At 39.9% G+C, this 17682-nt stretch overlaps 2 protein-coding genes across 5 annotated transcripts in view; one reads left to right on the top strand and one right to left on the bottom strand.

Moving 5' to 3' along the window:
* The first annotated feature begins 928 nt into the window (after nt 1–928).
* Nucleotides 929–12081, top strand: lrrc41 (leucine rich repeat containing 41). Of its 2 annotated transcripts, none has more exons than XM_042417325.1 (10): nt 929–1161; nt 3008–3094; nt 3193–3254; nt 3345–4149; nt 4807–5034; nt 6185–6352; nt 7153–7251; nt 8243–8371; nt 10294–10366; nt 11295–12081. In XM_042417325.1, the coding sequence occupies exons 1-10, from the start codon at nt 1059–1061 to the stop codon at nt 11512–11514; spliced, it is 1974 nt and encodes a 657-aa protein (XP_042273259.1). In that variant the 5' UTR covers nt 929–1058; the 3' UTR covers nt 11515–12081. The 2 variants fall into 2 exon arrangements, with proteins under 2 accessions (XP_042273259.1, XP_042273260.1); XM_042417326.1 differs by having other exon boundaries at nt 930–1161; nt 6188–6352.
* The window catches only part of arhgap39 (Rho GTPase activating protein 39), a 108328-nt gene continuing 102714 nt past the window's right edge, over nt 12069–17682 (bottom strand). For all 3 annotated transcript variants that reach the window (XM_042417322.1, XM_042417324.1, XM_042417323.1), the window contains one exon: nt 12069–17249. In XM_042417322.1, coding sequence (XP_042273256.1) covers nt 17055–17249 — 195 coding nt within the window. In that variant the 3' untranslated portion in view covers nt 12069–17054. The remainder of the gene's footprint in view (nt 17250–17682) is intronic.

Below are 17682 nucleotides of genomic sequence, written 5' to 3'. Positions count from 1 at the left end.
AGCAACTTAACTAAGAGTGACTTACACAGTCCAGTTTCAGTAATACATCTTTGAGAGTCCGTTTCTTGAAAATGTTCTTGAAAGAGTTCATTTTGATCGCACAAACAATAGAAACATAGAAAATCAGTATGAGACAGAAGTTTAAAAGAACACAATAAATATTAACCTATGCCATAGTTCAGATTCAGAACAGTGATGGTTTAGCTGTTTATACAGAAGAAATGGTGGCAACCATGTTAGCCTCGCAGTGTAATGATTAGATGAGACCTTAGAGAGAAGCTGTCTGCTCAGATTCAAGTTCATCATTGTCAAGTTTGAAATGCATTCATTCAGATAGCAGACCAATTTTAACTAAGTAATAGTAACTATGTAAATACAACTAAAAATATATAGAATTCCAATGATGGGGCTGAGTGTGATCTTTTTAGCAAATACATTTACAAAAGAAACCACAAATAAAGAATTGTGTTAACTTGACATGATCATACATTTCAGCAAGACAGAAATCTGCTGTAGTAAAGTATTACTGAATGGAAAGATGGGAGCAAGACAGACCAGGATGATGGTTTTCTAGGAGACACTGGAGTGATCGAGAAGATACTGTAGATCCTGTAATTATTAACTGTCTGAGATCAGACACTGAAAAGAGACTTGATTGTGAGCTTTGGAACAATCAACTGAAACTATGATTTAAGAGATTTAAGTGTTCTGTTTCTGTTTTAGTAGAACTAATTTGATTCATAGAATGTGTACCTTGTTTGTTCTCTTTCTGGAATCTTATTGTTATTTATTATTTTATATTTATTTATTTTTAGTACTATCATAAATATTAGCAATATTATTATAAGTATTAATGCCAGCCACACTCCATACCAGTTGGTGGCGTTAGTGCACCATTTAGGTTTTTACTAACCGCCATAAAACAAAGAAACAGTTGAGCAGCCGCTGTATATGATTGACACTGATGATTGAAGCCAATGTGCAGAGCAGTGCTGTGTCTGTAGCATCAGTAACGATGTCACCTCTTATTTAAAGGATACAAACATAGACGCTTAACTATGCAAGCAGACAATAGAACCCCGAAGGAGATATGTCTGAAGAAGATATGTCTCCAGGCTGTCAGGAACAATTTTGCTGCTGTGGGCACTGAGGCTGTTCTTGGTAAGAAGGAAATATTTACGCTCATGTACTCATACTTCTTGGAGAACACGAATAGGTTAGCCGACACTCAGAACAGGGACTTACGACAGCTAACTGCTAGCTGTTAAACGCTAACTAGCATTAACCTTATATTTCCGATTAGTAGAGACGCTTGCTAGCTACGTTGAGCTCAGTTCAATATTTTAGCCAGTTATGGACACATTTTTAAGGCAACTATCCTAAAACGTCAATTAAAAGTACCGTTCAAGAGATTTCCCTAAAGTCTCAACTTGTAGAAAAGGTGCCATATCCCACACAAACATTCTCAACACGGATCCTTTCTTTCTTCAGTTAGCGTATATATAGCGCAAACACTGAGCAGGACATTTTACAGAGGAAAGCAACTTGTCAGTCGTCTCTGGTGGACAAACTATGTAACTTTTTAATGGTGATACTGTTTCTCACAGATCTCATAAGCTTTTTTTCCCAGCAGATATGTTGACTTGTCACAGTAGGTACACAGGTATACGGAATCACACTGTGTTCACCAAAGACAAAACAACCTCATGACTCCCTGCACAACTCCTCACAGCTTCAGCCTGAGCAGAGTTCTGATCAAAAGCTCTCTTCAGACATGAAATACGGAACACTGCTGTGTTCACTTATCTGTAATAACATAATGGCTTTTAGTCATTCAGATATAGATTTGCTTTCTGTAAGTATTCTGCTATGGCTTTCCTCAGGCTTTTGTGTTTAGGCATAGCAGATAATAATGTAGAAATGTGTTGCAGTGAACTGAAGAAGGCAGGACAACATTTAATGTTTGGCTCTGTATTAAACTTAATGCAGCCTTTACATTTGATTGCAGTTCCTGTGTCTGAGATTTCACAGTGATTTCTTCAATTTGCTTGTTTTGTCTGACCAACAGTCCAAAATCTGAAGATTTTTAATTTACTATCATATAAGACAAAGAAAAGCAGTAAATCCTCATATTTGAGAATCTGAAACCAGAGACCTCCACTACTTGTTATAATGTTAAATATTAAGTTGGGATTTAAATTGTGGTTCTTCAGATTTGAAAATTGCACATCAAAATTGTGAGTTTTATTTGTGAGACTCCAAAGCCTTGGTCTCATCTGGTTTTTAGCCTTGACCAAGGAATTACTAATAGATCTGTGTCGGAGGATCTCAGGCTGCATTCAGGCTCGTAAGGGTTTAGTAAGTCAGTGATATAATCAGGGACACACCCCAAACCTGCTTTAAAAGTGATCATTAAAATTGTAAAATCAATTCTAAAATCTCTAGGTAACCAGTATAGAGATGCTCTATTGGATTTTGTGAGTAGTCTTGCTCCAGCATGTTGAACTAGTTGAAGTTTGTTTGGTTTGAGAGGTTGTATTGAGTGTGACAGGAATACAGTGAGTTACAGTAGTCTAAGTGGGTTTCCAGATTCTTAGCGGATAAAAAAGATCTAATTTTCGAGATATTGAGAAGTTGCAGAAAGCACGATTGAGTGACTGACTCACCTGCTGGTCAAAGATAAGTTTGTTATTAAAGATAACAGATGTCTGCACCAGGTTTTGATGCAACAGGATAGAGAACTGAAGTGAGAGGAGAAGTGCTTCTGATTGATCTGAGTCTAACTGAAGAACGTTTTGAGAGAGGCTGTTTTTAACATCTGGGAGGCAGGACTGACCAGTTCAACTGGTCCATAAAAATGGAAACTGATATATATGGTTTGATTCATGTCATTTCAAATGTATTTGACTTTAACCCGTATCACAGCCATCCATTCATAGTAGCTATAGTGAGTTGTTCTCTGCTGCTCGTTGGTGTCCAGTGTCCTAACTTATCTGTCATAACTTAGATCTTCCAACGCCTCTCATAGAGGATCTTCTTCCTCATCTGACTGTATGCCAACTAGATGAGCTCCAGCCTGCCCTAAATCTCAAAGGTATGAACAATGGTTCTTAGTATTTTTTCTTTGTCTGTCTTTGGATCACAGGAATTCATATTTACATTTACTGCTACTTTTTGTTTGCTGTCCCGTAGGAATATCAACTCACGCCGGATGGATTGGGATCCTAGAAGATATGTGTGGATGTGTGGACCATGTACGTGTCATGTCTTCTTTAACAATGAAAATCTCATGTGTAGTATCATGCAGAACACAGATGTGATCTGTCTCCTGTGTTACCTTTCAGATAATAGACTTGCTCACAGAAGAAGAAGCCAAACATGAAGTTATGAGAATGCTTTTTACGGTCGTATTCAATGGCTTCACAAACCCCTTCGTGAGCAGAAACATCACAAATTTAAACACCCCATCCTTCCTGTTGGCTGCAGCTAAATGTATCAAACATTTTTTACTCTTTACTAGCTTGCATAAGCCCCTTCAAAGTTTAACTGCTGAGCAGCGGCCTCTTCTGAACCTCTTAGAGAAGTGTATCAGGAGTGTTGGTGTATCGCAGTCTGCAGATCTATCAAAGAAGAAGACACAAACTGCGCTGTACGTCCTCCATCGCCTGCTTGATCATGGGGTGGCTAAAGAACTTGTTGTACATGTACAGTGTCCCATCATGCTGGCCTGGCTCCTACATGGAAGGGGATCTCAGTATGTAAACGGCAAGCTGAAGAAACTAATGCACAGCAAAACCACCAGCTGCGTTTCACAAGCTCCTTTAACCACTGCAGACGGGGCCAGCTGCAGTCCAGGTCTTGAGACCAGCACTTTGGATGATCAGGATGATCAAGTCACACCATGCAAACGCTCAAAGCTAGATCCCGTGTCTGTGGAGGGGGAGGAATCTGGAAAAACAAACTTAACTGTGGACCCGCAGGTTCTCTGTCGAACCCTCACTCCCTGTGGTGGTAGTCCAGCAGAAGCCTGTCCATGGGGGAAGATTGAACGTCTGGAGATCAGGCAGTGTGGGTCTGACTCCCTCACAGTGCTGAACTCTGCCCTGCTCACATTTTACTGCCTTCGCTCTCTAACTCTTCACAGCTCATGTAAGTTTGCTTATTACAGCGTACTTGTATGTGTGTGTATGTGTGTGTTGGGGTGGGGGAGGGGCGGGACGGCAAACTAACCAGACATTCTGGTGATGCTTTAGATACATAACAGTTTCAATAATCTGTGCTATAGACATTCGCTACCTAAAAATTATTGAAGTTCGACACCAACACTGGTTCTGTCTAGCAAATGCAAATCACAGGTACATGATGGTGAACAACTCCAACACATAAATACTTAAAGCTCTAATTCAAAAACTCTGCAGGAGACAGAGCTAAATCCTGGATTATAGTAGAAGTTACTACATGTATAATACTTGGATGAAGTATTTTCTGCAAAGCATGAATTCCAGATTGGAACAGTCAGAAGAGGAGTAAAGGGACTGGAGCAGGCAGTGATGCAGTCTGACTTTTAACATTAAACTGTGTCAAAATTCAAAGGGATTCAGTGTTCATGTTTACACATGTTTACACATGGTTACATCTGTAAACAGCATACTTGTATGGAATCCATTAACCTTGTTGACAAAAATGAAATATTTCACTGTCAGAGAATTGAACTGATCTGAAATAGTTACAACATATTTGTTCTGTTGTGCAGGGATGATTTGTTTTCATTCCTTGTTTGAAAGGTTGTCATGTTTGTGTGTGCAGCGATCTTCAGTGTATCGGATGTGTTGGGCCTGGCCAGAGCCCTGAAGCAGCTGTCTGGAAGCTCTCGCAGCTCCCTCACTGATCTGAGCATCAGCGTCCTGCCAAACACTGAACTCATGGACATCCTGCTGGACACAAGCCGCAACTTGACGTCCCTGTGTGTGGAGTTCCAGACCAGTTTGTGGGAACCGCGTCTTATTCCACATCAGCCCCTGTCAGAGATGTCAGGTGCTGTTTAGATTTCACCAGAGTGAAGTAACACGCAGTGAGCAGGATTAAAAGTGTATTATACACACGGTTTTTCTTGGTGCTGTGGAATGGTTTAAACCAGACTGACTTTGCAGATTTAATTCAAAGGCAGTCTGAAGATAGCCACATTGCAATTACTACTATTGTTCTGCTTGAAGTAGTGATTAAACCACTGCATACATCAAACTCTGGGAACATTGTTTAAGCATTAAAGGATTGGATATTCTCCATTTCTTTGATGTTGAATGATAATTCTGGTTTGTTACAACTTTGGTCTAATTTTTGTAGTTTTGTCCATCATTTCTATTGGTAATTATAACTTTAGGACCGGAGCTAATGATTATGTTTATTATCAATTACTCTATCGACTACTTTTTCAGTTTATAATTTCACCCATAAGAGTCAGGAAATTAGGAACACTTGTTTAAATGTCTTGTTTTGTCTGATCAGCAGCCGCACACAAAGATATTCAGTTTACAATGATTTGAAAACAGAGAAAAGCAATAATAAGCTGGAACCAGAGAATGATTGACATTTTTGTTTGATCGGTGACTTAAACCGACATACTTACCAAGTTGATTGTTGAGGTTGACGGATGAGTCAAGAAACTGGAGCAGTCAGATGATCAGACAGCTTAAAAACTTATTTGGAAAAGACAACAGTGGTGAACAGTTGTACACATCCATCACAATTTACAGACTCACTTTCACCTGCTGTACCTACTGTAGTTGTGTGCTCAGGTTTTCTGTACAATAAGAGTATTTAGAGACATTTCAGGTGCTCACTTTCAGTTTGACCTCCAAATAAAGTTCTGTAAATACAGTAATATGGATGAACTGCTAGTTTCCAACCTGCCATTGTGTCTCCACCTGTCAGATTTAGTTGTAGTGAGGTCATTGCTTAGATCTTTGCAACTTAATTGACAACAATCTTATTATAACTTGACAGAAATGCTGAACAAAACTACAAAAAATAAGACTCAAGTTGTAATACTATCTTTGAACTTGTTTGTTCACAATGGACCAATATGGTAGAAGTAGTTGATTTCTCCATAACTATTCTGCATGAATGATACTGAGGCAGTGCAGTTCATTAAAAATCAACTGATAGTTTCCTAACCTTCCCACAGCAGAGCTGCTCCTGGAGAAGCTGACAGTCAAAGTAGCTCAGGTCCAAACAGATGTGAACTTTGTCACATCTGTGCTGAGACGCTGTCCACATCTCACCTCACTTCACGTAGCTGGGATGAGACTACCAACTGGTTCCTCCCAAAGCCAGCTCCTCACCACTCTCTCAGGTAATGTGTCATGTCAGTGCACAGTGCTCCCACGTAGTGAATGTTCAGGCCTTCTCCATGTGTGGAAAAGGAGTTCTAGCAGATCACAGTAACAGAATGATTAGAAATTAATGATAGTTAAAGGATTTGGATGGTGATTTTCTATATTTTTCTTAATTTCAACAAATCTCATGTGCAGAGCCAAACCATCAATGAACTTATCTACTAACAGGTATTGTGTGTGTGTGTGTGTGTATCCAAAGCTTGGTATATTGTATTCTTCTGTGCCGTAGACCTCAGTTGTTGTTCAAAAACTATTAAAAACACATCAATGAGCCACACAGCTGCACTGAGTGACATGTTCCTTGGTCCTTTAAGACAGTGATTACTGTAGGTTGTTTAGAAAAGAGTAAAAGCAGTGATAAGATAGTAACCCTCAGCTGTGAGGTTCCTTGTAAAGCAGACACCACTGCACATTTACAGAGCTTTGCTAGCTTGTTGTGTTACATATCATTGTAGACAATGAGAAAAAAATATAGAAAATTGCCAGCCTTATCCTTTAATGTTAAATAAAATGGGAAATAAAAAAAATTTGAATATTTGTGATCCATTTTTTGTAGGCCTCAGTGGCTGAGAGCTACACAGGGTAGGGAAGTCAGAAAGAATTGAGAGACAAGCTGACTTCTTATTGCTTTTGGTCCTTTCATGGGATTTGTTCACACAAACAAAAATCTCAAATAACGCCAAAAGGATAACTCACCAGTCAAGTCCTGTTGATCTGTCTGTCAATATGAATATCAACATGTGGTCACCTTTTTTAGAGTCAAACCATCGCTTGACGAGACTCACCTTGGAGGACCTGAACCTGTCTGATTGTCTCCCGGAGATCCTAAACCTAGTGAGAGACTGCAAGTTGGAAGGTAAGGAAAGGAGAGAGAGTGATGACAGCAGTAGATCATCAGTATAGACACTTGTTAATCAGTCTTTACCTTGCACTGTGTCTACACAGGAAGCATATCATGAGCAGTGCTCAGAGGCCAGCACCCAGTCTCTCTATCTCTGTTTTAACCGAGGAAAACAAGAAAATAGACTTGAAGCATAAACATATGTTTTGGCTCACATTTCTGATATAGTGTAGGAGTGGAAAGTGAGCTCTTATGGATTAAAATGGAACAAGTGAAAGACGCTGCTGATCTGCTGTCTGTGTAGACATGCTGAAAGGAAGGATGTGTGATGATATCGTTCAAAGGAAGAGCTGGTGAAGTTCTTATTTTGTAGACGTTTATTAGACGATGGCCATCGGGTCCATTCCATGTATAAAGATGGTCTGGGCAACGTACCACTGTCGGCGCATAGCTTATATGGGGTTACACATCTGTATCTTATCACATGAATAACATAGGTTTTCCATGGGCACTAGGTCAGTTGCAGCCATCCATCAAGTAATTGACAGCTGCCTCACAACATATTATGTGTCACAACATACCACATCTGGAACAGTTCCAAACTTGACCATGGATCCATTGTTTGTATCTCTAAGGTCCCCCCGAAGGGCCATACCATATTACCTAAGGTGACATGCAGACTCTGGAATGTTTATGTCACATGTCCAACACCCAAAATCAGTAAAGTATATAGGGTCAGATAAAAATCATACTAACACATGCTGAGAATCTCCATTAGATAACAGCTGCATGGAACATAAAAGCAAAGAAGATAGATTTTCTTCCTTTCCATTTCATTCATTAGTTCAATTTAAAGCCTCTATGTGTGGAATGTCTAGATGAGATAATAGCATCTATTAAGTTATGAATATTTGTTTGTAAAAAAAAACAACTGAAAGAATACTGGTGAAAATGTGTGTTGTGTGGAGTTGGTTTGAGCTCTTTCTCTGTCTGTCTCTCCTCTCAGAGCTGCAGTTAAATGACTGCCGCCTTCTTGAGAAGTGGAGTGACAAGCAGGAGGGTTTGCAGCAGCTGGTGGCTGCTCTGAAGACAGTGTCCTCTCTCCACACACTCAGCATGGCTCAGAATCGGCTGGGTAAGGACCTCCACATCTCTCCACTAACTGGATTCAGTTCAGAGATATATCAGTACCAATGCTAAACAAAAGTATTTGCTACGTTTAGCTTCTGTTGGTATCAAAGGATTGCTCCAGTGGTAAAGTAGGTCTTTAAGAGCAACAATAGTCAAGTTTCCATCCAAATATAGCAGACATTTTGACCAAATTTCCATAAAATCAGAAAAAGAAAATGCACATTCACGCCTGCTTGCTTCCACTGCTTTCATGTGAAAAGTAGGAGTTAGTTCATCAAGATAAACAGCTGATACAGTTAAGAGTATATAAAGAACAGAAAATCACAAAAAGCATGATATGTCCCCTTTAAGTTCTTTGGTCCATTCTTATTTCTATAAAATACATTATGATGTTAGTCATTAGTGGAATAAAGAGAATTCCTCTCTGAGTATGTAACATTTTTTCTATTAATTTCATAAAATGATGTATAGAAGTGAAATCCACTTTATGTAGGATTTAAAAATGCTCACTTTGGTGTCATTTGATGGTTGAATGAAGAATGACACTGGTAGAAACTGCAGCAGATAAATGTATGACTTCCTGGCTATTTCTAGCAGGTGTTGTTTCCTCCTGGTCATTTTCTTGGTCTTTGCCCTTAATCTAAACTCCTATTGGCTGTTCCCACAGTCAACCCAGCATGACATTTCACGTCATGGTTGTCTTCACACCACAGCAGGCTGACAGACTGGACCCACTGATCTAACACACTAAAGTGTTCTCCAGTCCCCACTCATGCCAATTTCAACTTGGTTTAGTGGATGTTAAAGTGGCTATAAACAACACTTTTATATTGACAATGAATCACATTCTCAGCCACTCTGCAGTTCTCCTCAGCTCCACTGAGCTTTTTAATGTCTTTCATTGTTTTAGTTTTACAGCAACTGTATTGTTTTGGTTGAGTCTCAGTGCTCTCATCAGTCTGGTTCCCAGCAGCAGCAGCAGGCAGCTGATTTCAGTGAAGAAGCTCTGATAAGCCCACTGCACACTACCTGCTCAGCTCATGGATGTATAAAGAGAACTTGATACAGCGTTGGAGACGGGGCCCTGTTCATTCCTATGAAAGTTGCTCACTGGCGCATGAAGCCAAAAATTTTTGACTTTGGGTATAAAATTACCTGAATCTTCCAGGATCATTGGGCCCATAGAGCAGGCGCACTAGTGACTTTCAGAGGCCGAGTCGGCTGCTTCTTGTTTAACCCTCCGGCTAACTTGAATGAGGATAAAACAATTGAATCGTGCAGCTCTTCTAGACTTTCCAAATGTGATCAGACCGAACAGATCAAATTCTGATAGTGAGACGAGTCATTTCGCAGGGGTTGTGATGCTCCAAAAAATTATCCACTGATTTACAGACGTCTCTTTCACAATGTAAGTCTTGGGGGGAAAAAGTCTTTTTGGGCCTAATAACCTCACATGATGTTGTAATTACACGGTTTGGCCGCTATTTCAAATTGGCTTCACAGCCCGGCGCTGTTCCTGGGGGCAGACACAGTTAGAGACTAGCTGGTGAACATAGTGGAGCATTTAACAGCTAAAGAGACAGATTTTCTCAGGACTTGGTGGAGACCAAACAAGAGCTAAAAGGAGAGAATGTCGGACTTAAATTCATCAGGTGGAAACAAACAGATGCCAGTGTTGCTCTGTGTCTGTTGGATGATATATTATCATATTTACAGTTAGTATGGCAAACATGTTATCAACCAGTTGTCTATTTCCACAGTTTTGTGTATACAGTTTGTTTTAGCTGTCCCCAAGTGGTCTTGTTGTTTATTACAGTGTGAATTTCAGTCTCTCTCAAGAGGAAGGTGACTTGTATCTGTGGTAATGGTGTAGATCTAACTCTAACTCTGAACTCTGTAAACCAAATTCACTCCGTGTTTCGACAGCCAAGAATGTGTGTGTGCTGGCAGAGCTGTTCTCAGGACCCTCACCAAGCTCAGTGAAACGGCTAGACATCAGGTAAGAGACGCTAACAGCAACAGGATGCTGTCTGGATCATAAGGCTCACTTACTAGCTGATGTACCACTTGGTCAATTAAAATACCACAGCACATACTGTACAGGCTTTCAGTTTTCAACATTGTCGTTTTCAAGTCAGCCGTGATTAATTAAAACCTGCACATGTGGTCTTGACCTCAAGATTAAAGGATACGTTCAAAATCAGTGTCTTAAAACAACAGTCAGGTGTCCATATGAACAGTGAAAGAGGTTTTCCTCGCTGTAATCATTCCTCCTGTTCATACTGGATATTAAAAGATCCTTTGAATGTGTTTTCAATGGAAGTGATGGAGCCAAAATCCACAGTGTGTCCACACAGTCACTTCATGCAAAAATCCATTTAAAAGTTGATGTGAAGCTTATATGAGTCTTCATCAGTCTGAGTTAATCATATCAAGTGGATATCTGACACATTTACAGTCTTTTTAGCATCAAATTCCCTCTTTGTGTTTCCGTGTTGAGCAGCATAGGAAGTATAGTAACAAAAAGAGGGACTTTGGCTCTAAAAAGACTAACGTTGAAAGATATCTACTGAAGCTTCATATGTGTGTATGTGTAAGAAAAATCTGAAAGCTGTCAAAATCAGTCATGTTGTAGATGACAGTGGTAACATTTTCATTCATTTTACTTGTTAATGCACAAGTCATGTCAGTTCTCCTGACTTGTACTTTATCCTCACTATGATTTCATGTGCAGCAATACTGTCACTCACTATGTGTAAGAGTATTTCCTTTATTGTTAGTAATAAGTGCTTTCAATTAAATACCAAATTACATTGAAACTTAACTTAAACATTATTCCCTTTGTACTGAAGGTCTGTGGTGTAAACCCATCATAATAACCTATAATGAAATATTATAATAATATATCATTTCCATGTCCTGAACAGCTCCAACTTCATCCAGGCAGCTGAGCTGCTGGAGTTCTCCAAGGCATTGAGGACACATTGTCCACCGCACCGACTGACCCTTGATCTCAGGAAGAACCCAGGAGATCGAGACCCTGACACATGGAGCAGTGCACTGAGGGGGCTCTGGCCCCTCTGTGTTCTCCTGGTTGAAGGCTGGAAGTCAACAGACACAATGGCAGACCACATCAGCAACATGTGAACAAAGTCTGCTCTGAGCATCAGACACTGCCTGTAGGAGTAAAAGTTAGAACGTTTGTAATTTTCTCTTCTCCAGCGTGGAGTGATAGTGGTCAGTTTGAGTTCAGTTCAGACCGTTACAATAGATTCAGTGCAAACCACACCTGCAGCATGAGCTGGTCTCCACTGTCCATCTGATGTGGTATTGTTCTAAACAGTCATATTTTCAGCAGAATATGGCTAAATACACCAAATAACTTCCCTTTTGTCTGTATTATCAGTTGAAAGCAACATGGAAGCAGTGTGAAAGTGTTCAGATTACACTGAGTATGGATCAATAGCAGAGAAGAGGATTAAGCTGCATGAGCTGTTCATGAGAGAAAAACTATCTGGAATTTCACAATTTAAAATCTTTTTTTATGCAAAGCTAATGAGCAGGTGGGCTGTTTAACTATGTCATTAGTTGTGTCACACATTCAGTTAGTTTCATGAATGTTACATGACTTAAATGTAAGACATTGAATTGTTCTGCTGTATTAAGGCACAATGGTGCAGTTGAAAAATAAAGGAAAATCCTTTGTTAGTTTGACATTTGAATCATTTATTAAACCAACGTCCATTACACTTCCAGAGTCTTCTCTCGGACAGAGTGTGAGTGACAGTGGACTTTAAGATACAACTGAAAAACCTGGAGGATTGATGTTGAGGTGAGGAGCACTGGAACAGCAGCTGTCTCACACCTCTTCATTGTCATTTTCTTTATATCAGAAGAACAGCATAGACACCAACTACCAATTCATCATTAGTAGGAACCAAGTAGAAAAAAAAAACGGATTAAAAAGAGCTTTATCTTTATCTTAGTGGATTTTTTAAAGCTAAATATCGTAACACTTCTTTTCTGTAAATTCAGTTTGTTTTCCTTGTATATTCTCATGTTTTAGTAAATTCAAGTTGAAGAGAGTGAAGACCCTATTTCTGCATGCTAATTGGTTGATTTGGTGGGTCAATACAGGACAGCACTGCAGTCTAGTCTATCTACAACCATCTCTTACATAAAACAAAGACACAAACGCACACCACATACACACTCACACACTGCCGCAACGCTTCAGCCTGGCCTGGCTATCTCCAAGGCTGCTCAATTACTAAGTGGTTTTACACTAAATCAAATAAAAACTTTTGGCTATATTCATACCTCATAAAGAAGTCAGTTTTCAAATGAGAGAAAAGTTTTCTGTGTGAAATTTGAGTGTGTCCTTTTAGCTGAAGCTCACCTTCATTCCAAAAACAAAAAATATGATTCTCTGATCTTCTTAAAATGAAAACATTTGAAGATTTAAAGCTGCAGCAGTGACCTAGCACGGTTGTTTCAAGCATCCCCCTGCCTTACTGCAGCAAACAAGAGTTCCTAAACACAACTAACTGCCTAAACCTGTTGGCCAACATATTCATGTGAAGGTAGAACAAAGTTGTTGTTCATCATCTCAGGTAGCATGTTATATAAATGTAACATCAGTAAGATGAAGACGAATCATTTCCCATCTTTACAGTAGTACTGCAGCTGTTAGCTGTCTAACAACACATATGTTAGTGCACTGAATGTGCATTTGTCTAGTTGATGTGCTTCACAGAATGTTTGGAGATATTACTGGGTCACAGGAGGTTAACATAATGCTTTTCTTGCATTCAGCAGTAGTTTGATGATGTAACCTGGGGTGGTGGCTGGTGGTCGCTTCTGCTACTCAAATTTCTGGTTTACCCAGAACTCAAAAAAAAACTTTTCCTCCAGATAAGTCACGTCTTTGTGGAGTATGAATTAGACCTACAGTTACAGATACTGGGGCTTGAAAATACTTTCTGGTACTTGATTTGATGGGTGGGAACCTGCGTAGTCCAGACTGTTCAGAAAAGGGTTTAAATCGTCACTTGTAAACCTCTTTCAATGTGAGGAAACTATCACTTCAAGACTTAAAAAAAAAACTCTAAGAAAAATGAAGGAAACCCCCACCCTGTTACATTAACTTCCACAGCAGTTTCCACTGTTACATATGGTGCTTTTCCTCTCTTGTTTCTGTATATACTTATTTTTACATAGTCTGTACAGTGTCAATGTACATGTAATCTATGTGGTATGTGTATGTCAGAGTGAGTGAGCTGCACATCACATACACAGTGACACTCATCACAGTCTCTTCACAAGAAAAGGGTTCATTTAGTCAAACATTAACTGTGAGTGAGACTGAGTGTCATTTGGACCTTGAAGATGGAAGTCAGTGTCATCTGCCAGGATGGTCCGTGTGTGTGTGTGTGTGTGTGTGTGTGTGTGTGTATGTGTCTCCATGGAGCAATCACAATCATCCTTTCAATGTGTCACCAAAAACTCAAATGAATCAAACTGGTACAGCAAGACTCACACATTCATACATCAACATGTATGTGCCCTATCATATTGAAAACCACACACTCAGTCACACATTCATGCCATTTTACACACACACACATACATACATGTGCCTTAACAAAAACACACACGCTGGAGCCTACAATACAATATCTCAAGAAGGCATTAAGGAAATCTCCTCAAATAAATATAAATAAATTAAATCATATAAAAAGAATGGGTTAAAAAACATATTCTGTTAAATACAGCAAAAAATCTCAAATTAATACAATAAACAACAGTACTTGCTCATAGACAAAGACCGTATGGATGCAAGAGACGGGTACATTTTGTAAACAATGACAGGAGGACAGACAAGCACGCAGACAGGTAGACACATTCACAAATCATTAGTGAGCAGAAAGGCCTGTTGGGGCTCAGTGGTGGTGGTGAGGGTGGATGAGTCAGTTAAAGTTTCTGTGGGGTCAGGTGGGGTGGGAGGATGGGGCTGGGGGGGTTTCGTGAGTGAGCTGGAACTTCTGAAGTACGAGCATGTTGTGGTGTGTTTGGCAGTGCCGCTGCATCCCTCCTACTCTTATCTATTGCTCGTGAGCTTCAGAGGGGCTGTGGTCAACAGTAGTGACTGGACAGCACCAAATATTGTGGCAGAATGGACAGACATGACCAGATATCTTCAAGATGACTTAATGCTAAAGGGTACAAGATAGTTATGAGATCTGTTGGTCAGTTTACATATTACAACCAAGGATAGACGATCATCTGTCATGGAGCCAAGGCAAGAGTTGCTGATTGATTTCCTTTTTTTGGTTCAGTTTCAACCAGTAAGGAGGAACTAAATACTGAAGACGATAGTGTAGTATTTTGGTTGGACTTCCATGTAATGTGACTGCCCATCCCTGTGTTAAGTGATTAGAACATGGACACCAGAATCCACCTGAACCATAGGTTACTGACTCCAGTGCTGCATGCTAAGTAAGTGTAGCAATTACTATACTGTACAGTCAACATAATAGCACTACCACTAACCATAGTGTACGCTTAATGTGAGACTATGTAACATTTGAAATAAGTAACACAACCATCCTCCCATAAACAGTATGTTGAATTCATAATGAATACTGCTACTGTTGCTCAGTTCAGTACACTCAAATGTTTGGCTGCTACAGTCTTACTTGGTCTGATATGACCAGTAGCTTGTGGTGCCTAATGTAAGCAAATTTTAGATAGATATTTCTCTGTAATCAATTTACTGACTTAATGACTCTTCTCTACTTGTGCTACTATTATACTATGTTTTAGCATTTACCTTCATCACTTGTGGCCACTGTGGCTGCTGTCAATCAAAAGTTACATTGGCTCACAAGTGTTAGCTCACTATCAGTCAACATAGTGTAATGCTACATTCATTTAATGTTGGCCCAATGGGACACACAAGAAAACCTCTTGTTATACTGAACTGGGAGTGTTCATTATTCTCTGATGGTTACCCCCACGTTAGCCTTGTAGTCACACCAGACAGATTAAATCTAATTTCTAACTGTTTGCTAACAGGTGAAACAAAAGACAGTCTGTAGCTAGCTCATAACTGTATCAGTTAACTAACGAGAAGAGTTTTTCTCCACTCAGCTGATCATTATTACTTGATATACTGTAGTGATAAAATAAAATTTTAGTTTAAAATAGTTTGTACTGCACCTGATAACACTTCACATAGTGTATAATAAAGCCTAAGCACTGAGCCTGCTAACACTAATGCTAAGCTATTAGCAGAGAGCCTACAGTGTAGTATATAGCTGTGTCAGAAAAATAACTTTTACAGTTAGATGAGTGGCAGCTCATGTTGACAAATTAGCATTAACATTATATTTCACACTTGATAAAATGTGTTGTTAGGAGAAAAGCAACAATATAGAGAGAAAGATTCCAACACAGTTATGTGTCTGCTTACTCAACATAGTGTTGGAGACTTCAAGTCACAACACAGCTATGGATGACATGGTGTCCATGTTCTTCTCACCTGATGGCTAAGTGACCGACAGAGATATCACCTCATCACTGTCTTCCTTTACAGCTACACTTTAGTGAAGTCAGGTTGCTGGCAGACAACATCTGACTAACAGGAAGAAGTTAAGATGGCACACTTTTCCCATCTTGAGGCTGACCCAGACAACATGTTGACACTACATAATTTAGCAATGCCAGAGGGACAGAATCACAGGAGGACTAACAAGCCTCTGTGTTGAAATCCTCTGTACCCACCAGGTTGTGGCAGTGTAAAACATTCTGAGTGCTGTTGATGCAGTTTGCTGCCAGTGATACAAAATGTTGGACACAGTTTCATCTTTCAATCTGGTTGTCTGAGGCAGAAATCTGACATGACACTGATAGAAGTACTGATGGAACAGTGCAGCTAGTCTCTCTATCTGGTGCAGGTGAAACCTATGGTGAGCCAGTGTGTGACTCTGTGTGTAATGTATGTTTGAATGAATGTATCTCAGTGTTCATTCTTGCTTTGTGTTGATGGTAATGTACACTGTAGAAGGTAGAAATCTGGAGCTAGACTTAATATGTCAGTGTGTGCATGTACTGCTGCGCGCATGCGCGTGTGTGTGTGTGTGTGTCAACTTGTTTAAGTGTGTTTAAGCAGGGGAAAACTATAATGAAAATTAGTTCATATAAAACAAATAAGCTGGATTTAAAATCAACCTTAGAGTGAGTGTGCCAGTGCAACTAACATGAAATGATGAGATCCCTGCTAATTCTTTCAGACTGTATGTGTATATTGTATTAATGCATGTGAAGGCACACACAGTATTGTTGAAAACATTGAAACTCAAATATTGGTGTTTTTCTTATGTAAATGTTAAAGGACTACATCTACAGAAAAACAGCTGGTTTAACTCAAAGTGTACAGTGGACAAACTCAAATCAAGGCAGTTACTGTTAGTTCCAGAAAAGTAAACATGTTGGAGATGCAAAGTATTCACCCAGCAGCAGCGCTGTGAACTGATGATGCTCCTGTGCTGGGGGGTGTGTCAGGGCTTAACTGGAGGGGGTTAAAGGGAGCGTAGGGGAGGCTTGGGGTAAAGTATGGATGGTGTGTGTGTGTGTGTGTGTGTGTGTGTGTGTGTGTGTGTGTGTGTGGTGGGGGGGGGGTGGGGCTATAGGATTCCATCCATGAAGCTGGTGTCCAGCCGCTGGATGAGCACCCGGATGAAGGACATTTCCTTGCGGGTGTTTTCAAAGATCACTCTAGGGTCGTCAGACTGGCAGCGCAGACAGTTGGGAGCCATGACCATGGCTAGGTTGTTCACATCCATCTTGGTGATGGTCACGTTGGCAGGCTGGGCAAATACCTGCACACACATTATACAGCAAAGTGTTCTACAGGTTGCCTCAAGTCAGATTTCAGATATTTATAGCCCGTTTAATGCTCTCTGGACTAATGTTCAAGCTAGCACAGTCACTTGGATCTGGACCTTAGATATTTGGTCAGGATTTGTTTGGCACAGTTTTGGAAAGAGTATTAAATAGCAATATATCAACATTTTTTAAAACATAGTTTTGCATACAATACTAATTTGATCTGTGGCTAAAAGCATTTGTCTCTTTAGGAACACTTGCAGCTGTGAGATGCTGGCAACCAGAGCTGAATGCTAAAGCCAGTGCTTAAAGGCTTGTTTCACCCAAATCACTTCCTCCTGTATGCATAGACAGATACTATAGATACTATCCATGTAGACAGTTTGGGTTCTGTATGTCCAGGCTGTGAGATATCTGTCTCTCAGT

The sequence above is a fragment of the Thunnus maccoyii genome, chromosome 7 (assembly GCF_910596095.1).
Source record: "Thunnus maccoyii chromosome 7, fThuMac1.1, whole genome shotgun sequence".
Classification (NCBI taxonomy): Eukaryota; Metazoa; Chordata; class Actinopteri; order Scombriformes; family Scombridae; genus Thunnus; species Thunnus maccoyii.
Note: the sequence above shows the minus strand (reverse complement) of the source record. Positions and strands in the feature narration are given on the sequence as shown.